We start from the raw sequence: 24637 nt of genomic DNA, 5'->3' as shown, positions 1-24637 counted from the left end.
TCAAGGACTACCAGAACTAGCCCTGAGCACAGAGCCAGATGAAGTGCAGTGCTGAGCACCTGTGGGTGTGGCCAAGCACCTCCCCACCCACCAAAGCAGTTCTTCCTTCCATCCCACAGAAGATGGTCCTTCCTTCCCTTCCTTAAATTTTCTACACTAAAGAAATGAGAAAGTGTTGTCTTTTGGGGTTATTATGGTCCCCAAAGTCTTCAAACATAGGCTAAGACATTTCTTGGCAAGGGTTTGGGGGGCCTGGGGGGAGTAAATACTTTTCCAGGGCTGGGGAGATGGCTCAAAGGACTAGCGCACAGGCCTGAGGAATGGGTTAGCACGACAGGTGCCCTTGAGCTCCACCAGGAGCACTCCCTGAGCTGAGTTGGGAGAAGACCCAAGAACATTGAGAGGTATGGTGGCCCAAAATAAAAAGAAGCATTTTCAGACATGCAAGATTTAGTTGAATTAGAGAATTAAAAAAATATTCTCTGGGAGAGAGAGAGAGAGAGAGGGAGAGAGAGAGAGAGAGAGAGGGGGAGAGAGAGAGAGAGAGAGAGAGACAGAGAGAGAGACAGAGAGAGAGAGAGACAGAGAGAGAGACAGAGAAGAAAAGAGAAAGAAGGCTGGATGGGGCAGGAGGTGATGGAGGGAACCTGGGGACCGTGGTGCTGGGAAATATACACTAGTGGAGGGATGGGTGTTGGAACACCGTATGAATGAAACCTAATTATGAACAGCTGTGAGATCTCACAGTGATTCAATAATAAAATCTTAATTTTTTTTTTTTTTTTTTGCTTTTTGGGTCACACCCAGTGGTGCTCAGGGGTTACTCCTGGCTTTGCACTCAGGAATTATTCCTGGCGGTGCTTGGGGGACCATATGGGATGCCGGGGATCGAACCCGGGTTGGCTGCGTGCAAGGCGAATGCCCTACCTGCTGTGCTATCGCTCTGGCCCCTCTTAAAAATTTTTTTTTTGGGTCACACCCAGCGATGCTCAGGGGTTACTCCTGGCTTTGCACTCAGGAATTATTCCTGACGGTGCTTGGGGGACCATATGGGATGCCGGGGATCGAAGCCGGGTCGGCCGTGTGCAAGGCAAACGCCCTACCCGCTGTGCTATCGCTCCGGCCCCCCTTCTTAAAAATTTTTTTAAAAATTCAAAACAATATTCTCTGGAGCTAGAGAGATTGTACAGGTCAGGTGCTTGCTTGCCTTGCACATGGCTAACTCCAGCTACTGTATATTAAACAACGTTCAGGAAATTTTAGCAACAGCCTATCAAATAATTATCAGCTTACCCTCCAAAGTGTCGTTTCAGAGGAAGCCTTCCAATATCCTGGATGAAAGAAATCTGACCTGAAACAAAAATTTAAAAAAAGAAAAAGTAAATAGATATTTCTTCAAGAAGATCCACATACGGCCAATATGAGAAAAGATATTTATAAAATCACCAGTTAGGAAAACACAGATCAAGGCTGGGGAGAAAGTTCAGGAGACAAGGTCCTTACACATAGAGCTAGCTGATCTTGGTTTGAATCCCTGGTACTGCATATATGGCTCCCTAAATGCCACAGGTCACTCCTAGCAGAGTCAGGAAGAGCCCCTGAGCACTGCTAGGTTAAGGCACAAAAACAACACAAAGCAAATACAGTAAAACCATAGGATACTATTATACACTCCTTAGGATTACGAATGCCAAAACAGAAAATGCCAAGGCTTGGCAAGGATGCAGAGAAACTGGAAGCCTGTGCAGTGCTAACGGCGTACCTGCTGCAGAGAAGGATAAGGCACTTCTTCAAAAATTTAAAACTAGAATTACCATCTGCTATAATAATTCTACTACTAGATATGCAATCAACAAGACTGAAAATAGGGTTTTGAGGAGGTATCTGTACATCCAAACTCAAACACGATTCCAAATACTTTTTTTTTTTTTTTTTAAGTGGAAGCAGGGCTGGAGCAATAGCACAGCGGGTAGGGCGTTTGCCTTCCACAAGGCCAACCCAGTTTCAATTCCTCCACCCCTCTTGGAGAGCCCAGCAAGCTACCGAGAGTATCTCACCTGCAGGGCAGAGCCTGGCAAGTCACCCATGGCATATTCGATATGCCCAAAAAGTAACAAGTCTCACAATGGAGACATTACTGGTGCCCACTTAAGCAAATCGATGAGCAATGGGATGACAGTGATACTGTGATACAGTGAAGTGGAAGTAGGGGCTGAAGAGACAGCTCAGGGGTTAAGGCACTTGTCCTGAATTTGGCTAACCCAGGTTCAATTCTCTTTACCTACAGGGATCCTGAAAACTGCTAGTGTCAGGAGTAAACCCTGAGCACAGCAAGATGTGGCCCAAGGCCCCCACCCCCCACCAAAAAAAAAAAAAAGGTGGAAGCAATTCATTTGTTAATCACTGACAGATGAATGGATAAACAAGATGCAGTTATACATACAATGCAATTTTATTCAACTTCCAATCTTAAAAAGGAAATGATATTTTGATACATGCAAAAAATGAGAATGAACCCTGACATGGTAAGTAGTAAGTTCAAAAGAGGACTATTATTTTATGATTTTACTCTGCAAGGTGCCAAGAATCATCAAATTATTAAAAGAGAAGCTGGAGAGATAGTACAATGAGTATGGTACTTGCCTTACATGTAGCCGACCCCAAAACAAAACCAAATTACTGAAGCAGAAACCAAATGGTGTGGGGTATAGTTAATGTTTAATACATGTAATTTCAATTATGTAAGATGAAAATGTACAGAAACAAGGTGAGTATGATTGCCAATACTGAACTGTGTACTTAAAAAATAGTTCAGGGGCTGGAGTGATAGTATAGTGGATAGGGTGCTTGCCTTGCACGAGGCCAACCAGGGTTCAATCCCTGGCACCTGAAATGGTCCCACTGAATGCAGAGCCAGGAGTAAGCCCTGAGCACCACCCCTGGTTGGGGTGGCCCAGAAACACAAATGACAACAAAAATAAGAGTTGCTTGCCCACTGATTTATCAAACACAGAGCATGCTGTGCATGGGAAGTGACATGAGCAAACTGAAGCTTATATCCATTAGTTGTACAATTTGTCAAAAGGAATTACATATGGGGATAGTCTAAGTCTTTTATTTTCATTTCACTTTTTTAAGTGCATGGTTCCCAGGATTGTATGCTGGGTCTCACATGCAGAGGATGAGATCTACCATATCTCTTCTCTGAGATCTTCTCTGAGATCACATCTCTGGATCTTCTATCTGAAAATAATTTGAAGTCAGAGATATAGCATGGGTTTAGGCGCTGACTTTGCTTGTGGTAAACCTTGGTTCCATTGCCAACAACGCAGAGGGTTTCCTGAACACCAATAGGAGCAATCCCTGAGCAGAGCTCCTGATCATACCGGGGTCAGGGGGACAGTGCAAGAGGTGAGAGCTTACGTATTGATACTGAAGGCCCAGGATGGATTCTTTGCAATACCAGGTAAGGCCCAAGTTGCCCGAAGTATGGCCCCAAACTACACACCCTGATCCCGTGTCCACCCTCCCCCCAATAGAGAAGTTCACGTCACTTATACAACTTATCACTAAATTTCTTGAATGAATTGAGCAAAAAATAATGTTCTAAAACTAACTCCCAGACAAAATAAAAACCGGTATTTACCTTGATTTCTCATTGGAATGGTTAGCAAAGATAGGTACGGCAACAACTGTGTTTGGAGGCATAAAGTTGGTAAGCAGAAGTCAGAAAAAAGTGCTTTTGCTGCCAGGCAATTTTCTCGGTACTGTATAGAAGAAAATGATAAAACAAAAATAAAAATTTAAATGGCTATATATTTTTATTTTTTACTTACTCATTTTAAATCTTACTTTGTCTATATATTCTTTTTTTTTTTCCTTTTTGGGTTACACCCGGCAATGCACAGGGGTTACTCCTGGCTCATGCACTCAGAAATTACTCCTGGTAGTGCTCAGGGGACTATATGGGATGCTAGGAATCGAACCCAGGTTGGCCAGTTGCAAGGCAAACGCCCTACCCGCTGTACTGTACTTTGTCACTCCAGCCCCCCCCTTTTTTTTTAATGGAGAAAAAATATTTCATTTAGTATTAGGCAGCTGGACTGTTTCGATGATTTCAATTCTGTTGGCAACATCCAAGGCATCATAGTAAGGAGCCAGCTGAAGAACATCTGCTTTTTTTTCTCCATCAGGCCTAATCAGGGTGTTGACCTTGGCGACGTCAATGTCATAGCTTCTTCACGGACTGTATAATCTGGAGTTTTTTGGCCTTGGCATCCACAATGAACACAAGGGTGCTGTTACCCTGTATCTTCTTCATGGCTGACTCAGTGCTCAGAGGGAACCTGATGATGGCATAATGGCCAAGCTTGTTTCCCCCGGGGCCGCTCTTACGATGGTATTTGGGCTGCTTTCTCAGCTGTACAGCGTTGTGGGTCTTTAGGAGGGGGTAACATGTAGATCTTTTTCTTTTTGTGGCTGCGAATGCCTTTCAGCACTGCCATCTTGGCCTTCAAAGCTTTGACTTCGGCTTCAACTTTGGGAGGGGCAGGGGCTTTCTTCTTGGCTTCTGGCACCATCTTTGTAAAGTGGACCATATGGGATGCTAGGATTCGAATCCAGGTTGCCTATTTATATATTCTTAAATAAAGCCTACTATGTTGTAGTTGTGGGTTTATATAATAAAAGTATACTTTCAAGAGTTTTTCTAATTTTTTTTATAATGTTCTAGCATTATCTGATCAAGATTTTTTTTGGGGGGTCACACCCAGTGATGCACAGGGATTATTCCTGGCTCATGCACTCAGAAATTACTCCTGGCAGTGCTCGGGGGACCATATGGGATGCTGGAAATCGAACCTGGGTCGGCCGTATGCAAGGCAAACACCCTACCCGCTGTGCTATTGCTCCAGTCCCCACTCATCAAGATTTTACCTAAACAACCCATTCATTCATTCATTTAATCATTCATATTCTTTCATTTACTCAGTGTTGGGGATAGCAAACAAGGATTAAAACTACCAAAGCAGGGGCCAGAGTAATAGTAGGGTATCTGGCTTGCATGCAGTCAACCTGGGTTTGATCTCTAGTACCCAGATGGTCCCTCGAGCCCACCAGAAATGATCCTTGAATGCAGAGCCCTGAGCAACACTGGATGTGATCCCAAAAGACCAAACAAACTACCAAATCATAAATTGTGCCAATAAGCTACAGCTCTGGACCCTATACAACTACCTACATTTGCTATAAAAGCACTATAAATTTTAAAAAAAGATTTATGGTAGTTGAAAAATTTTAAATCCAAAGGCGGCAAGAAGACCTATGAAAAAATGTTCTGCATCACTAATTATCAAGGAAATGCAAATCATCTCTCACCAGAGACTGGCTCAGATAAAAAAAAAAAAAAAGTAACACCCAAAGAAGCAACGAATGCTGGTATGGATATGGCAAAAGGGGCACTCACTCACTGTTGATGAGAATATAGACTTTTTCAGCCTTTTTGTAAAACAATATAAATACTTATCAAAAAATAAAAAATAAAAGGAACTGAGCTTTCATATGGCCCATCAATTCTGCTTCTTGGTATCTACCCCAGGGCCCAAAAACACTCTTTAGAAAAGACATTTGCAATGCCATGTTCATTAGAGCCCAACTCATAATAGCCAAAATCTGGAAACAACTCAAGTGTCCAGGAACAGGTGACTGGATAAAAAAAAACTATGATACATTTATACAATGGAATACTACTCAGCTATTAAAAAAAAAAAAAAAGAGAGAGAGAGACTCCCCAGGTCCTGGCATCCCATATGATCCCCTGAGCACCGCCAGGAGTAGTTCCTGAGTACAGATTCAAGAGTAACCACTGAGCATTCCTGGAGCTGACCTAAAAAGCCAAAAATAGGGGCTGGAGGGACAGCGCAGTGGGTAGGGCGTTTGCCTTGCACGTGGTCGACCTGGGTTCAATTCCCAGCATCCCATATGGTCCCCCAAGCAGTTATTCCTGAGTGCATGAGCCAGGAATAACCCCTGTGCCTCGCCGAGTGTGACCCAAAAAGAAAAACGAAAGCCAAAAATAATTTTAAAAATAAAAAAATAAAAAAAAGATTCATTATTTAGCCACATTATTTTAGAGCTGGAAGGTACTTTAGAGATGGCTGAGTCCAGGGGTGACAAATTAGGATGTGGATAGGTGGTAATAAAAATCAGTGGCAGTGATAGTTAAGCGGGTTGGGTATTTGCCTTGTAGGCTGTCCATCCAGGTTCAATACCTGGCATCCCATAGGGTTTCCTAAGCACTGCCAGGAGTTAACTTGTGAGTGTAGAGCCAGGAATAACCCCTGAACATCACCAGGTGTGACCTGAAAAGAAAAAAAAAAAAGGAAAAGAAAAACCTTGGCCTAGAGATAGCTTTAATTGGCTGAGCACATGCTTGGCATGTCAAAGGCCTTGGTTTGATCCCAGCCCTGCATGGCCTCCCAAGCACCACTGAGATTAGTCTCTGAGCACCATCAGAGCCACAAACCCAACAACAACAAAGACAGACAAAGCATTTAAGAAGATAGTGCTTGTGATGTCCCTTTAAAAACTTCTTCCCCTTCTGAGGGGGAGGGGAATTGATGGAGACTGAACTCAGAGTCTCTCATTCAGGGCATATGTTCTACCACTGAACCATATCCCTAGACCAGCTTTTTCCCTTTTTTAGTAACTGTCACACGGTGGTGCTGGAGGGAGAGAAGGCCAGAGGTGGAACTCGGGAGGCCTGGCATACATTTGGTAGGCATGTGCTCTACCAAAAGAAATAAATGCCCAGCACATGTGACCTTTTTATTACACTTCTAAAACAAGTAATGGGTCTTAGCAACTATTTCTATGAATAAAACACTTAGTTTTCTTTCCTTTTTATTTTTTAAAAATTTTTACAGGGCTGGAATTCAATGCCAGGGCTGCAGATGTGTGAGGCAAACACCTCACTGAGTGACATTCTAGGTCCCAGATTTCTTTTTTTTTTTTGCTTTTTGGGTCATACCTAGCGATGCACAGGGGTTACTCCTGGCTCTGCACTCAGGAATTAATTACTCCTGGCGGTGCTCAGGGGACCATACGGGATGCTGGGAATTGGACCCGGGTCAGCCGCGTGCAAGGCAAACGCCCTACCCGCTGTGCTATTGCTCCAGCCCCCGGTCCCAGATTTCTAACTTAAAAAAATAAAAGTGCTTTTGGGAATAGAATTCACATAAAGTTCACCTACTAAATGTGTTTGATTACTTTTTTACCTTTTTATTTACTAGAAACCACTGAGGTTTGTGCAAGGGCCGAAAGCCTGATCCTCCTCCTTGACAATGAGCAAATCCTCGGGCTTTGTTGGAATGGATCACACCTCTCGTAGCTATAGATGTGCTATATTCCCTGAGTAACGAGCGTGTCTAATAAAGGAGACAAGATGAGAAATTGAGAAATAAGAGATCGAGAAGGTATTAGTGACATTAACGTAAGTCATATTTACTTTCCACATGGTCACTATTTTTTGGGGGGCAGGGGTGGCAGGTGAGGTGAGGAGAGGCCTCCAAGCAGTGATCAGGGTCCCCAGGACCACTCCTGTAGAAATCTGAGCCAGCAATGATGGTCCAATGTGAGGACCCATTGAGGTGAGCTGCTTGGGCCCTAGTGCCTAGGCCACCAGAGTCCTGCAACTGGTGGTGCTTGGGAGCTACTGGGGTCATATCAGTTTATGTCTGGAGGCCTCCAGGGTTATACTGGGCAACACCGAAGGGAGGGGGAAGTGGGAGGGAGTGATCCCTGAGTGCAGTTGGAAGTTAACTCTGAAAACCACCAGGTGTGGCCCCAAAATAAAATCAAGCAAAAAGTTACTTATTTGGAGGGGCTTGGGGACCACTGCTGGTTCTGTACTCAGGGATCACTTCCAGCGGCACTTGGGGTACCATGTGTGGTGGTGGGAATGTTTATGGTCAGCAGGAGCCCTACATCCTATACAATCTGCTGGCACTCTTTCCTTTTTTTGGTTTTGGACCACACCTGGCGGTGCTCAGGTCTTACTCCTGACTGCTCAGGGATCACTCCCAGCAGACTCAGGGTACCATATGTGGTGCAGGATCAAACCTGGGTTGGTCATATGCAAGGCAAGGGCCTTGCCTGCTGCACTATCACTCTAGCCCCTCTTTCATTTAAAAAATTACTGTTATTTCAGCATTTTTAACTGGAAAATGTTCCCAGTCAAACCAGGGCAGCAAAACTTTCTTCACTGGAAACAATTCGTACACAGGCTGCTCAGTACAGTAGTTTATAAGCATATGTAGGCATCAAATGCTAGAAATGTAGATAACGTGAGCAAATAACTTTTAAATTCAATTTACCAACTGTGGCAGCACTGGAGGGGAACATATGTGGTGTGGTGGGTAAAACCCAGGTCAGCTGCAAGTAAGGCAAGTGCTTTAAACATGGTACTCTCTCTCAATCCCTCCCTTTAAAATGAAACGAATTTTTTTCAAACTATCAAAGTGTAAGCACCAGTTCTTTTCCATCTGTTGCTTTTCAAAAGCTGTCAAAATTCTTGAATCTGAACTTGGTCCTATATTAAATTCCTCCCCACATAGAGTTACTTTTCCTCTCTGCTCTACTTTCCAAAAAACTTTAAAAAACAAATCAAAGAACAACAAATTCCTGAATCTGTATTAAAATACTATGATCAGAAAATAACATTAGGAGAAAGTGATGCTATATCATTGCCAGAAAAACCAGATTAACTGCTTGTGTTTATAAACTCTGGGTTGAAGGAATTTTCAGTTATTAAAGTTACATAAAACAGTATCAAATAAAATAAGAGTAGCAGTAAACTTTCTGTGCCAGAGAATAGCTCGGTGGGCTGTTGTACATGTGTTTCACGCCAGAGGCCCAGGTTTGATCCCTGGCAGCACATGGTATCCCAAGCACAGCCAGGTGTGACCCTTTAGTACAAAACCAGAAGTAGCCCAGGAGCGCTGCTAGATATAGTCCCAAAACATAGTAAATAAATGTTCTTTCTCAATTCTGAGGACATATTCATAAAAACATTGAAGACAAATGGTCTCACATTCCAATCACTGCTGAGGATATCTGCAAAACTTAGATATTCACTGGCTCTCACAAGATCATCTATATCCATGAAGAAGTCTACATAGTTTTGATGAAGATATAAATTAAATAACTCTCCAGGCATGTGTGACATTTCCACTACTTCCTATAAAAGAAAAGCATAGAGGAAAATATTTTTTTTACAAATGCAGTAGTTATACATAGATGCACACACACAACAGCTATCTTCTGAACAGTACTCCATGTTGTAAGACCTTACCTCTGGTTGAATAAGTAATGTATCCCGTTCATACTCTGATAAATGCAAAGGCAATCTCGGCAAGTCTAATTCCATTAAAGGTGCTCCTGCAAAATAAATTTTCTGCAATTATTCAAAGTGACACTACACTTAGTATTAAACAGTGAGTGCCTCTCAATATAAGATTTTTAATATTTTAGGCACAGAATGCTAAATACTAAGCAAACTGTTAAAAACAGGAAGGCTTTGCACACGGCTGACCAGGGTCAATTCCCAACCTCTCATGCTGTCCTCCAGGGACTCCCAGGAATAGTTCCTGAATGTAGCGCCAGGAGAACACTGAGCATTGCCAGGTGTACCCCCTCTCCTCCCCAAGAAACCAATAAAATAAAAAATAAATTAAAAAAAAAAAAAAAGGAAGCTAATGAGAGAATGGGAAGGTTTTTCATGAACCAGAAAAGCACCACTGGGTATGTCCAAAACAAAAATAAAGCCCCAATTGAGCCTCTTATATAACAGGTCTATTTTAATGGTTAATCTTGATTATTGTCATTTGCTTGTCTGTTTTGGGGACACGTTAGACAGTGATTAGAGAAATAAGTGGTGCTGGGGCTCACACCCAATTTTTCCACACACGAAGAATGGGCTTTCATATTTTGCTCTAATATACAAAACTATTCCTAACTATGGTGAAGACTTTTTTTCCATCATTTTGTGTAAATTGTTTCAGTTTCTATAAAATATAAACATCAGATTGAAAAAATGAAACTTTGGGCCAGAGCGATAGCACAGTAGGTAGGGTGTTTGCCTTGCACACAGTCGACCTGGGTTTGATCCCCGGCATCCCATATGGTCCCCCAAGCACCGCCAAGAGTAATTCCTGAGTGCAGAGCCAGGAGTAACCTCTGAGCATCACCACATGTGACCCAAAAAGCAAAAAATAAATAAAATAAATAAAAGTTCAATTTTTTTCCATCAAACTCAAAAAATAATTATTTTCAACATATAGAACAGGAGGCACTGGAGAGAAAGTACAGCTGGTATTTACTGCTTGCCTTCTACACAGCTGACCTGGGTTCGATCCCTAGCAGCCCATAGTCTCTCGAGCTGCGGGGTGGGATTCCTGAGTGCAGAGCCAGAAGGAAGTCCTGAGCACTGCCAGGTATGCCTCCCACCCACCCACCCAATCCCTGCCCCCCAAAAAGGGTTGGAACGACAGTAAAGCAGTTAGTTAGGGCATTTGTCTTGCACGTGATCGACCTGGGTTTGATCCCAGAATCCCATATTGTCCCCTGAGCACCACCAAGAGCAATTCCTGAGTGCAGAGCCAGGAGTAACCCCTGAGCATCATTGGTGTAGTCCAAAAAGCCAAAATAAAAAAGAAATAGTTTGATATTTTACTCAAAAGATGGGTAACTTAGGGGGGTTGGAGGCAGACAATGAGCTGAGGGGGCACAGACATCTCAAGGACAGAATATGATGCCTGAATTACATGGGTACACCCTGAACAGCTGCACCCTGCTAGGCACGTTTCTGCCAGGTGAGAGCGCATCTAGTGAAGACATAGACACAGAAGTGAATCCAGAGAAATCTCAACTACTGGGCACTTTGCCTCTTCTGCTGGTGGATGGAGTTCAATGTAAGAGCACTGTGGGCCACCAACACCTGCCACAAAGAGCTGAGATGGACTGGCAACCGGAATCTGGTCAAAGGGCTACAACACATGTTTCACATGGGAGAGGCCCCAAGTTAGACCCTGAGCACTGCCAGGTATAGTCCAAAATTGAGAAAGGTCCAGCAAGACAGTAGGAGGGTTAAGGCACTTGCCTTGCACACTGTCAACCAGAGTTCGATCCCCAGCACCACATATGGTCCCCCAAGGACTGCCAAGAATTATCCTTGAGCACAGAGTCAGAAGTGTTGACCAGATAGGAGTTTAAGTCCTGCTCACTGTCAGGTGTGATCCAAAACAAAAAGGAAAACAAAAATGGTCCAAATGGACAAAAGTCTTACTTTGAGCAAAGTATTATCTAAAAGATTTCCATACCTAAAATAGCTAAGTTTTAAATTTCATTCCTCTCATAGTTCAAAAATACTTCAATAAAATGTTTTCGTGCTTTGTCTGAGGCCCTGACATATAGTTAGACCTGGTCCTCTTTCTTCTAACAACTGAATCAAGTAGTATTTCCGGTTCTAAGACTTAAGAATCAAACAATTTAAATAGTATAAAGAATTCTTACTTTTACAATATAGTATTTTCCCCAAAGCTCTGAAGAGAAAGAGAGAAACATCTTTGCCACCAAGAGTTTGAACCTCATGATTTTCAAAAACACCATCAGTTCTTTTTCTTCTTTTTGATTTTGTCAGCGCATTTGATTTTAAAGAAGACACTCCTGTTTTCCTTGTCCATAAGTTGTTTCCTAAATAACGAAACCAAATAACAATATTTTAACTAAAATTAAGATATAAAAAATTAAAATGGGGGCTGGAGCGAAGAATATTTAAGATTACCATACTAAATGTTTTGCTCAAAATAAATTTTTCTAAAAAACAAAAGATATAAAATATGTGAACAGAATATCTTTAAGTTACTAAATTATCAAAATGGTATCTAATAATCCCTCATGTCACTTCAAATTTTCATTACACAACGACATACTAAGTCCCATCACCTTGATTTCTCAGTATTTTGTATACTATAATTAGCGTATATGTTTGATCTAATTTAATCCTCATAGAAATGCTATTAGAAGAGAACTATCACAGGTTAAGAAAATGAGATTAAAATAGTTTAATTGGCTCAGTTAGGCAATGATCTAAATCCAGGCCAGTTGGCTCTATAACCCAGACTTAACAATTATTTTTATCACTCTATGTACTAGGGCAATCTCTAATTTACAAATAAACCTATATTCAAGTTAACTTGCAATTCCACTCAGAATGCATGACTTTCAAAACAGCAGACTGTAAAGACAGTAAGAACATAGGATTGGCTTCAGTTTTAGTATTGCCTATCTGACTAGGTTGGTCTTAAATTAAAGGAGAAACAGGCCCACTTTCTAGTACTTTTCCAAACTCACTCAAGCTCAATTGCCTAAGCACAGACTTTGAATGAAGGAGGCCTGGGTTTGTCCCAAGTACTTCATGATTCCCCAGCACTGCCTTAGTTTCCCCCAAACACAGAGCTGGTAGTAGCCCTGAGCACTAGCCCTAAAACAAAAATAACAAACCCCAGACCTATTATTTTCTTACCTTTAAAATTAGTAACAGGGGCAGGAGATGTAGTGTAGAGGGTGAGACTCTTGCTTGCACACACCCAACCTGGGTTTTACCCCTGACACTCATATGGTCCTCTAAATCCACCAGGAGTAATCCCTGAGTACAGTGCCAGAAGTTAAGCCCAGAGTGTGACCCCAAGACCAAGTAATATTTTAAAAATAAAAATAAAATAAGGGCTGGAGAGATAGTATAGCAGGCAGGGCATCTGCCTTGCACGCAGCCGACCCAGGCTCAGTTAGGCAATGATCTAATCCAGGCCATCTGGCTCTATAACCCAGGCATCCCTGGCATCCCATATGGGCCCCTGAGCACCACCAGGTGTGACCCATAAAGCAAAATAAATAAATAAAAATAAAATTAGTAATCGTAATAATAAACACTCTAAGCTCAGAAAAATGTTATAAATGATAGTTTTAAAACCCCAAAATGCAGGCCAGAGAAACAGTACAGTGGGCCGGGCAGTTGCCTTACACATGGCCGACTATGTTTGATCTCTGGTATCACAAAGGACCCCCGAGAACTGCCAGGAGTGATCCCTGAGCACAGAGCCAGGAGTAAGTCCTGAGCACCAATGGGTGTGGCCCCAAAAAACAAGCAACAGAACTTAAATCCAAATTAGTGCTAGGGAAAAGCACTTGCCTGGCGTGTGGCCAAGCCCAGTTGGAGCCCCACACCGGCTAAGGCACAGAACCCCAGAGCATAGGGTTAGAAAGAGCCTCTGAGAACTACCAGAACCCAAAAATTAAATGCCAACCAGGAGGTGGAGAGACAACTCGGAGGGCTAGAGCTTGGGGGTTAGAGCTGGGGAGGTAGTTCCCAGGGGCTGTACACATGCCTTCATGTGGGAGATGTGGAGTGGATCCCACGTGCCTCACGGCCCTGCCCTGCCCCGCAGCCCAGGAAAGCCCAGAGGTCAGAGTGGGAGAAGCTGCTGAGCACCGGTCCCAAGGCAGGAAACCCAAGAGCTGGAGAGCACACTCTGCAGACAGCAGGCCCAACTCTAGCCCAGGGCAGCATGGTCCCCCGAGTCAACAGCTTCTGAGAATGGCTTCTGGCACAGGACTGCCACTGGCCCACATGGGAACCACTCAATCCAGCCGTGAGAGTCAGCACTGTTTACACTCAAGCTTCTACAGCAATAAGCAAAATTCTGACTTCAGTGGGGTTAGGCTACCTATTTTTTTTTTTTTTTTCTTTTTGGGTCACACCCAGCAATGCTCAGGGGTCACTCCTGGCTTTGCACTCAGGAATTACTCCTGGCAGTGGTTGGGGGACCATATGGGATGCCGAGGATTGAACCCGGGTCGGCCGCGTGCAAGGCAAACGCCCAACCCGCTGTGCTATCGCTCCGGTCCCTAGGCTACCTATTTGTTGGGAGCTATTTTTTTCAACAAAGATGAACTGGCAGCAACTAGAATTTTGAGCGCTCCAGAGGTGGCTTTTAATATTTTAATATCAATTCTTAACGCTAACCATCAATTAAGTCACTTCATGAATATTTTTCTGATGAGGACTGTGCAGTAAACTATAATTATTAGAGTAAAAAATGTAATTCATAATCTTTAAAGGGCTTTCTTTAGTATATATATGCATTATCTTAATATATCAACAAGGATATGTGAACTTTATATAATTATGTAGTTCGAGTAAACAAATCTTAGCATAATACTATTAGATTCCTTAACTGCTGGCCATTTAATAAGCCTTAATATGAGTCAAACATTGTAATAAACCTTGTATTACTTTTTACTTACTCTATAATTTCTAATATAAAAAGTGAAGAATTAGGCACACTGTACACCTTGGAGAATTGCCTGAAATGTGTGCCCTAGAGTTTTCCCTCCTTCTCTGGAGAAGCTGTTTTTTTCCCCTCATAAAAAAAGAAAAAAAAGGTGAGAAATAGAGGTATAGAAAGATGAAGTCATGTCTAAGTCACCATTAAGAGAGAGGATTTTCATCATGAGTCTAACTCCAAACCAACAAATCAAAACACAGAGATGAATCATGTGTATGAACATTCATATTCACAAAGGTGTATGTTTACATATGTAGATACACAGATTTATGAGTCTCAAAAACAGTAAGCAAAAATAGGAAACTATCAATTATAAGTAAAAATGTTTCATTTCATTTCATGATTTTAAACAATCATCCCTATGAGATGTGTGAGTCTGTGAGAATGTCTCTCCCAGTTACTTTATTTGAGCAGTGCAGGGCATGGGATCTAGCGCCTCAGACAAGCAGTACAATAGTACAATCTACTGCTGAGTCACACCCCCATCTCCCACAGTTACCTTTTGAGGAAAACTGGAGACTATTTATTGCACTCCTGATATCACCAGAACATCCTTGACAGAGCGACTCCAGAGACGTTTTATCAGGGACAACAATCTTACCACCATTCTAAAATGAGAAAATTAAAATTAAAACAAAGAAACAATGCTTTCTAAAAGATCTAATCCCCCAACAACTGAATGGAAACATCTAAGAATTTAAATATAGAATAAACATGACTGTTAAGAAAGCCCCATGTTGGGGCTGGAGCGATAGCACAGCGGGTAGGGGTAGGGCGTTTGCCTTGCACGCGGCCGACCTGGGTTCAAATCCCAGCATCCCATATGGTACCCTGAGCACCGCCAGGGGTAATTCCTGAGTGCATGAGCCAGGATTGACCCCTGTGCATCGCCAGGTGTGACCCAAAAAGAAGCAAAAAAAAAAAAAAAAAAAAAAAAGAAAGCCCCATGTTAAAAATATCAGTCTGCCTATAAAGGGTCCAAATGTCAGTGACTTAACGTAGTTTAAGGCAAAACTTCAAGAGTGAAAAATAAAAAGCTAAGTAAAAAGTAATTACATGAGATGATGAAGGTATTAACTAATGTCTTTTGTTTTTTCTTCCAGTTTTTGGATTATACCTCGTGATGGGGCTCGACCACAGCAGGTAGGGCATTTGCCTTGCACTCGGCTAACCCAGATTCAATTCCTCCATCCGTCTCAGAGAGCCCAGCAAGCTACCGAGAGTATCCCCCCTGCACGGAAGAGCCTGGCAAGCTACCTGTGGCGTATTCAATATGCCAAAAACAGTAACATCAAATCTCACAATGGAGACGTTACTGGTGCTCGCTCGAGCAAATCGATAAACAACTGGACAACAGTGCTACAGCGCTACCTCATGATGCTCAGGGGTTACTCCTGGCTCTGCACTCAGGAATCACTCCTAGCCATACTTGAGCAACCATCTGGGGTTCTGGGAATTGAACCAACTAATGTTTTGATGATAAACATTTTGCAATATACAAACTTTAAACTTACATGGCACTAATATATCAATTATACCTCATGCTAAAAAAACTGAATGAAAAATTTTATGCTTTTTATCAGAATAAAAAATAAAATAAAAAAGGAAATAGCTATCAGAATTGGGTTGATAATGACTAATGCACTTAAGATGTCAGGGAATAGCTGACTGATAATAGGGGCTGAGAGGATAGCTCAAAGAGTTGGAGTGACTGCCTCCTTGGAGGAAGCCCAGGTTCAATAATCAGATATCGGAGTACCATCAGGGACCCTCTGACCATAAAAATAGTGAGGTTACATTTAAAATTAGGGCCAGAGAGATAGTACAAAGGTCACGGTGCTTGTCTAGGATGCGGCTAAAGCTGGGTTTCTGCTTTGAAACCAGCACTGCATCTAGTCCCCTGAGCAGCTGAGTATATGCTCCCCGCCTATGACCCAACATAAAGAAATAAAAGGGCCAGAAATGTGACTAAACAGCAAAGCACTTGCCTCACTTACATATGAGGCCGTAGGTTTGTTTCCTAGACACACACCCACACCCACGAATTTAAAAATTTTTGAAAAAATGAAAGTCACAAAAGTCATGGAGGGCTTACCCTAGAGTCAGGAGTTAAGTCCTTTATCTCCCGTGCCCTTAAAAAAGAGCACGGGAGATAAAGGCTGAAGCACATGCTTTACATGTGGGAGGCCCATATACAATCCCCTGTATCACATGGTCCTGAGTGCCATGAGAGGGACTCCAAGCATGGGGTCAGGAACAGCCCCCTATACATTGCCAGACATGGCACAAAAACAAAATGCAAAAGGTAAACAATCTGAAGGCCTGTGGATAGAGCGAGTGCCCAGCAGCATGCTACAGCAAGTCTGCCCCCAGTATGGCCCTGCACATCTTGGGAGGTGCTGGGGGCTGTGGACTGGTCCCAAGGCTTCAACACATGCGCTCTACCACTGAGTACAACCCTGGCTTCAAAAAGGAAGATTTTGCTATATCTTATTTTATTTTATTTCAAAAGTATTTTCCCATACACATATACTAATATATTTTAAAACAAGCAAAAAAAAAAAGAGATAAGTTATACTTTATGGGGACGGGAGCAACAGTTCAGTGGGAAGGGCACTTGCCTTGCACATGGTAGACCTGGGTTCAATCCTAAGGACTCCGTATGGCCCACTAAGACCCCAAGAGTGATCCCTGAGCACAGAGCCAGGAAGAAACCCGGAGCACCACTGGGTATGGCCCCCCAAACCAACAAGATATAATTTATACTAATCAGATCAACAAAAGACTTTGGTTTTGATTATAGGTGCTGTGATCCCCAGCTCAACAGAAAGATGAGTTTAGAACATTCTAGTGACTCAGAATGTTTTAATAATCCCCTGCATATACTATATATATTGTATTAACAAAACAGTTGCCCCTTTCAACAATAACTCATGAATTATTCTAAACCTTAAGAAGGCCTACTCCTGTATCTCTTTATTCCGTATTTATCTGAGGGGTATCTACAGAGATTTATATTTCACTAGCACCATCACTGCTATCTGATTATATTTTAAGCAAGGAAATTTTTTACTATTTTGTTCCCATTATTATTTTTTCTCTATTCTGGTCTTGTTTTTAGGTTATCCCTGGTTCCATGCACAGGGGACATTTAATAACAACTAAATTTCGTTCTTGTTCTTTAAATTTTTTTTTTCCTTTTAGGGTCACACTCAGCACTGCTCAGGCATTACTTCTGGCTCTGCAGTCAAGGCTCAGTCCTGGTAGTGCTCAGGGGACCATATGGGATGCCAGAGATTGAACCAGGTTGCCTGTGTGAAATGCAAACACCCTACCTGCTGTACTATCGCTCTGGCCAACTCTACCTTATTTTTTTAACTCCTCACATAACTTCAATTCTGCTCTATCATCAAGGTACAGTGGTTTTTTATTTTTTTTGCTGATGCAACTTCTGTATCTGCATATATCCTCCCACCTCTTTCCTTCTCTCCATTGCTTGCACCATGACTGAGGGTCACACCTATGACCTTGGATGTGGTGGTTCAGTGATCTCCCTCAACTGTGGTATCAAGGATCTCAGACAGCAGAGCTGGTAAACCATGTTCTGCACACATGCACTGAAGACTGAAATCACAGTCACATGCAAAGCAGGTGCTTCCTGAATAACGAGCTGTCCCCTGTGCCCAATTCAATTTTATATCCTTATACTGTACACACAGGTGAAATCATCCGAAAGACAAATCTTTTAACTTCCCCCGCCCCCTTTTTCAGCCCTGGGGATGGAACCCAAGGCCTCTCATATGCAAGTCAAATACTCTAGACTGAGTCACACACCTGGTTCTGTCTTTTATCCTAACTCACTCTACTAACAGTTTCCTCAGGTTTCTATTTGGGGCTGGAGCACTTCATATAGTCCCTTGAGCCTTCCAGGAGTGATATCTGGGCACAGAGCCATGAGTAAGCCCTAAGCATCGCTGAATGCGGCTCAAAAAACAAACAAAAATAGGTTCTTCTATCTTGCTGAAAGATAGGGAAGTTTTCTCTCTTTAATAGCGTTAACAGCTTCTATTTTATAAATTGTATCTTCTTTAATCATCTATCAATGGGAACTTGAGTTTCTCGCATATTTCAGTTATTATATATAAACTAAGTCTAGCTTCCTATAATTGCATTGCAAGATTCCAGCGAATCAATTCTAAGAAGACTTACCTTATTGGCTTCTCTTGTTATTATTCGACTCAGAACTTTCATCATAATTGTTGGAGCCACAGGATTGAAACTGTAAAAATTTTAAAGAATGTCACCAAATTCTATTTAAAACACAAAATTTATATATGAAGATTATGAGCAAAAATTTCTTTTTTACCTAATGTTTGAAATACCACACTCTTCTTGTATTTCTTTGGGAAACAGTAACCTCTGAGTACTATCCCCAGTGACACTGTCAGAGATGACGAACACTAGAGGACACCGACCAATCCGTACATACTTTCTAAAATAAAACAAAGTTACACTGAAATTTAAGCAATTTACATTTAATTAGGAGGGTGAGAAAATTTTTACTAAAACTCACCTTAGAACTTCATGTAAAGTATGAGAATCTCGATAAAACTGATTAGGTAAATCCTAATGAAAACACAGGATAAACACCAGTTTAGTTTTAGTCCCACGAAAACTTATTTTTACACTTATATTTATTAATACAAAAAAACTTACCCAAATAATGTACTATAACCAAAATCTTACAGGAAAACACTAAATAGTTGATAGTTATAGCTAGTATGTGTCAATGGAAGCCAAAATTTTCAGGTCGAATCTTATGAAATCACTCTATGACATAGGACTTATTTAGACAGCATTTTAAAAATATTTGCTTTGTTCTTTTGTACTTAAGCCATTAAAACTTAAAGCTCATTATCTATAGCTCGTCTTGTCAAATTTACTGAAAAAGATTTTACATTTCTGCTATCAAAGATTGTTTATGGCGCTGGAACGATAGTACAGCAGGTAGGGCGTTTGCCTTGCATGCAGCCGACCTGGGTTAGATCCCCGGCAACCCATATGGTCCCCCATGCACCTCCAGGAGTAATTCCTGCATGCAGAGCCAGGAGTAAGCCCTGAGCATTGCTGGGTTTGACCCAAAAATGAAAAAAAAAAAAAGAATTATTTTGCTGCCATTAAAACTATGAAAAAAGTTATTATTACATAACGTATCATGCAACTTTTTACTCAAGTATTAGAACAGGATTTCAGAAGTCTTCCTTACTTCAACCAGAATTATCTTCTTTTCAGTTCTTAGGTCATCTCCAAGCATTTGTAGTTTGTTGTACTTGGTTGCTCTTAGAAGAAACTCTTTAAAAACTGCTATCTGAGACTGATAGGAAAACATATGAAAGCTTGATTCTAAAAGGAAACATATTTCACACTTTTATTTTTACAAATTATATATATGTATGCATAAAATATAAATATTTACATATTTGAGAAGTACTTTACAATACTATAGATTGTCTTCTAAACCAGGAAATGGTTCAAACTTAAAATAAGATCACTTTCAGTTATTTTAAATATATGGGTCATTCATGTGGGGAATGGAACCCAGGTCTTTGTACATGCCAGGCTTGTGCTCTATCACTTGTGCTACTTCTGTGGCCTCAGGACATTCACTGTCAAAGACAACAGTCACCATGGACCACAGTAAATTCTCTACAATAATGTAACATGGTGCTAAAGGACTTCAGCTATTATAAGGCGACCCAACTATCATTACAATGGTAATATAAATGATAAAAAAAATTTCAGGCTCTGCCTACAGACAGACAGATGGGCAGACAGACAGGCAGGCAGGCAGACAGACAGACAGACAGACACACACACACACACACAAACACACTGCACTGAAGTAATATAATAAGCGTGTATGTTAAGTTCCCCAGTGTACATATTTGATTAGTTACCATTATTCCTATTGTATCTTTTTGTTGGGGGTTGGAAGTATTGGGACCAAACCTGGTTATGTTCAGGGCTCTTTGCTATGTGCTCAGGGGACCGAATGTGATACCAGAAATCCAACCAGGATTGGCTACATGCAAGGGAAGCACCTTAACCCCTATAGTATCTCTCTGGGTCCTAGATCTTTGTCTGGAAGGTTGCCTATTTCCAAAGACAGTCTTTGTCTTATGTTTGATTAACAGTTAAAGATTTTATTTACTGATTTCCCAAGCAGAGTGAGAAAAAAGTGTATTAATAGTGCAAATTTAGTTTTTAACAAAACAGCTGAGGAACAAAACTTGATAATCAAAGAATCATATACTCTCTACTAGGGACACTATTCTCTTCCTCCTACAACAAAAAATTTTCAGGAAGAGGAAGAAATGCTTTCAATTTTATGAAGTGATGACTCTGACTTCATAAAGCAACTGGAGGTCAATCAAGAAAAGGAGTGGCAATATGTACCTTCCTCTCAGCCAGGAGATGGCTCTAAGGGCTGGAGCACATGCTTTGCATATGGGCGTCCTGGGTTTAATACCCAGCATCTCACGGTCAGCACCCTTCCCCACCCCTTGTACTGAGAAAAGTGGCGCCCCCCCCCCCAAAAAAAAAGACTGGAATTTTAAAAAACTTATGTACAACAGGAACTCAAGAACCTTAAGGATAGAGTCAAGATGTTTGTGTGTTAACCACTACTACATAGAATTTTCCCTCTATTCCTACTATTTTCACATAAAACCTTACCAGGATTAAACATCTCATTGAAATCATCTTTTTGGAAGTCTGGTAAAACTGGATTAATCCACTCTTGAACCTGAATACCATACTCCTTTGAGAGTATTTTTATAGTAGTTGTTTTTCCACATCCAGGAGGACCTGTTACTAATAAAATAGAGCCACGCTGCAACCAAAAACACACACAGTTAAAAATCAAAGCAAGTGGGCTAGAAAAATATTAGAGCAGTAAAAACATCTGCGCTGTAAATGGCTGACCCCAGTTCGATCCCCAGCACCCCATATGGTCCCCTTAGCACTGACAGAAGTGATCTCTGAGCACAGAGCCAGAATAAGCCCAACACACTGCCAGGTAGGGCCACAACACACCCCGTTTTCCTCCAGGAAATAATCAAAATGCTACAGTATTATACCTGAATTTTCTTCTTTTTTTTTTTTTTTTTTGCTTTTTGGGTCACACCCAGCGATGCTCAGGGGTTACTCCTCGCTTTGCACTCAGGAATTACTCCTGGCGGTGCTTAGGGGACCATATGGGATGCCGGGGATTGAACCCGGGTCGGCCGCGTGCAAGGCAAACGCCCTATCCGCTGTGCTATCGCTCCGGCCCCCTATACCTGAATTTTCTTCCTAAATATTTTTACATTTACTGAATATCTCATATAAGCAACCCAAACTTCACAATGATGCAATCTAACTTTAGATAAAATAAGAACAACTTATTTCATGAACTGTAAATCCTCAATTTTTGTATTTTATCTCTCCATAGGACTACTTATAGTCAAAATTAAAAAAGCTGCACTGTAGCACTGTTGTCCCATTGTTCATCGATTTGCTCGAGCGGGCAATAGTAATGTCTCCACTGTGAGACTTGTTACTGTTTTTGGCATATCAAATACGCCATGGGTAGCTTGCCAGGCTCTTCTGTGAGAGCGGGATAGTTTAGGTAGCTTGCCGGGCTCTCCAAGAAGGACGAAAGAATCGAACCTGGGTTGGCCGCGTGCAAGGCAAACACCCTACCCACTGTGTTAAGCACTGAAAAATTAGGGAAATAGCATTTGAAACAAGTGGATCTTTATAGGTTACATAAGCTTGAAAAATTTACTTTTTAAAACTCAAAATTCAATCTTAATTAACAAACCTCTCCTTAGAGGATTGTGTGTGTGTGTGTGTGCGCATATGCGCGCGCGCGTGTAAATATATATATATATATACACATATATATATATATATTGTTATCACCACTGGTTTTCCTTATTTACCCTTAGTTTACACAATGCTCTTTGTTGGGGCCCTTGTGATTCCAGAAGCAGTGTTGCCAGATTTGCCCTTATCACCTGGGGGACCGTGCTGGTGAGCATGATGACCAAAATGTGTAAGAACTTAAGCAGAAAGTGAGTACCTTCAGCAGGGAGATTCTTGCAGGTAAGCTTTAACCACACATCAACAAAAAGGTAAGCAAAGTATATCAAACACTCTTAAAGTCTGACAAAAACACATTTATTTTCAGATACTTAAACAGGAAAGGAGGTGGGGGGTGTAAAGAAGATCTTATGGATCTATAAATATTCCTTTAGTATTCTTTCTTTCCATTATGTTCAAAGGATCTCAAAATAAAAGTTTAAAGAGAAAGTATATTCTACCTTGTGAACTAAGGGTAACTGTACAATTAGAAAGTAAAAGAAAACCAATGATGACTGCTTTAGGATACATTTAGTTCAAAAACTACCATGTGATTTGCCTGCTTGTTTCAATTTGAGATAAGCTGATGTTGTAAATATACTAACTCCCTAACTGACTTACTGTGTTTTACATTGATAAGATTTAAAAGGGAAAAAGAAATACAAATAAAAGTTTCTTCTTTGTAGAGGTTTAACTTTAAACTTTTATCTTTATTTTATTTATTTATTTATTTTTTGGTCACACCTGGCAACACACAGGGGTTACTCCTGGCTCTGCACTCAGGAAATACCCCTGGCGGTGCTCAGGGGACCATATGGGATGCTGGGAATTGAACCCGGGTAGGCCGCATGCAAGGCAAATGCCCTACCCGCCGTGCTATCGCTCCAGCCCCTTAACTTTAAACTTTTACAGTATAATTGTAACATTTGATGGTAAATACCTTAAACTACACTTATTCAATTACCTGTTTGAGGTGCCTTTCCAAGATTTCAGTTTTTAACCAATTTTCAACTTCTTCGATTTTCTTTTTATGTACAGCAAGTTCATGCTAAATAATTCAAGATTAAAATAAAACATATTAACCCAAGAACTTCTGGTGCATCAGCAAAGACTAATATAAACTAAGCAAAAATATGAACTATACTTTGTTTTATTTGAGGTTTTTGGGTCACACACCCGGTGATGCACTGGGGTTACTCCTGGCTCTGCTCAGGAATTACTTCTGGCAGTGCTTGGGGGACCATATGAGATGCTGGGGATCAAATCCAGGTTGGTCGTGTGTAAGGCAAACACCCAACCAGCTATATTATAGCTCCAGGCCCCTAATTTCTTAATATTGTTCTGGAAAAATCCTATCATTAAGTTAACATGAAAATTTGGACAAATCCACAATACATTTCGGGGGGGCAGGAATCTTTGGGGCCACAACCAGCTCTGTTGAGGGCTTAACTCCTGGCTTTGTGCTGAAGGATCACTCCTGACAGTAGCAGGGAGACTAAACATGGTGCTGGGAATCAAAGTGGAATTGGCCAGATGCAAGGCAAGTGCCTTAACCCCTGTACAATCTTTCCAGTACCCTCCCACCCCTGGCTTTTTTTTTTTTTTTTGGTTTTTGGGTCACACACGATGCACAGGGGTCACTCCTGGCTCTTCACTCAGGAATCACCCCTGGCGGTGCTCAGGGGACCATATGGGATGCTGGGATTTGAACCCGGGTCGGCTGTGTGCAAGGCAAACGCCCTACCCACTGTGCTATCACTCCAGCCCCGCCCCTGGCTTTTTTAAAAATACACCTGGAGAAGGTACTTATTTGATAAGGCACTGAAGTTACAAAAATAAATAGAACAATTTTATTTGGGGGTTAAATTAAACCAAGACAGATAACTAATGGCATAGACTTAGAATAACTATAGGGAAAATCTGAGTGGGGGGGGGTAGGGAGGACCTATATGATTTTGGTTTTGTCATTTAGACTGATTTTTATGAGTAATAATCTGGAAACACATCCTTCTTCCTGAAATCAAATTATGTAGATTCATTTACATGGTATTTAATACCTGAGTTTCTGGTCTGTATTTATCCACCCATGGTTCATTGTCAGATAGGTATTCTTTTGAATTTTCTAGAAAAGTCTGTTCCGAGGAAGATAATTTTCCTCTTTTTCCAGGTGGAAATCTACCACCACTTCTTAATGTGGAAGGAAAGTTTTTTCTTCTACGATTTGAGTTATTCACACCAACTGACGTGGTAATGACAGTAGAGAGGCTTGCATTCACTGAAAAATCATCAAATGATGGATCTACCCAATCTGTTACCTGAAAAACAAACAT

General features: G+C 41.4%; 1 protein-coding gene across 4 annotated transcripts in view; it reads right to left on the bottom strand.

Annotated features, from left to right (window-relative positions):
* RAD17 (RAD17 checkpoint clamp loader component) overlaps positions 1–24637 on the bottom strand; it is a 32681-nt gene that overhangs the window by 2768 nt on the left and 5276 nt on the right. For all 4 annotated transcript variants that reach the window (XM_055133558.1, XM_055133543.1, XM_055133562.1 and 1 more), the window contains 14 exons: positions 24365–24622; positions 23272–23355; positions 21138–21294; positions 19669–19805; positions 18976–19028; positions 18769–18894; positions 18612–18681; positions 14902–15010; positions 11569–11748; positions 9350–9435; positions 9089–9235; positions 7275–7424; positions 3647–3767; positions 1294–1351 (listed from right to left, as the gene is read on the bottom strand). In XM_055133558.1, coding sequence (XP_054989533.1) covers positions 1294–1351; positions 3647–3767; positions 7275–7424; positions 9089–9235; positions 9350–9435; positions 11569–11748; positions 14902–15010; positions 18612–18681; positions 18769–18894; positions 18976–19028; positions 19669–19805; positions 21138–21294; positions 23272–23355; positions 24365–24622 — 1736 coding nt within the window. The remainder of the gene's footprint in view (positions 1–1293; positions 1352–3646; positions 3768–7274; positions 7425–9088; positions 9236–9349; positions 9436–11568; positions 11749–14901; positions 15011–18611; positions 18682–18768; positions 18895–18975; positions 19029–19668; positions 19806–21137; positions 21295–23271; positions 23356–24364; positions 24623–24637) is intronic.

Source organism: Sorex araneus, chromosome 1 (genome assembly GCF_027595985.1).
Source record: "Sorex araneus isolate mSorAra2 chromosome 1, mSorAra2.pri, whole genome shotgun sequence".
Classification (NCBI taxonomy): Eukaryota; Metazoa; Chordata; class Mammalia; order Eulipotyphla; family Soricidae; genus Sorex; species Sorex araneus.
Note: the sequence above shows the minus strand (reverse complement) of the source record. Positions and strands in the feature narration are given on the sequence as shown.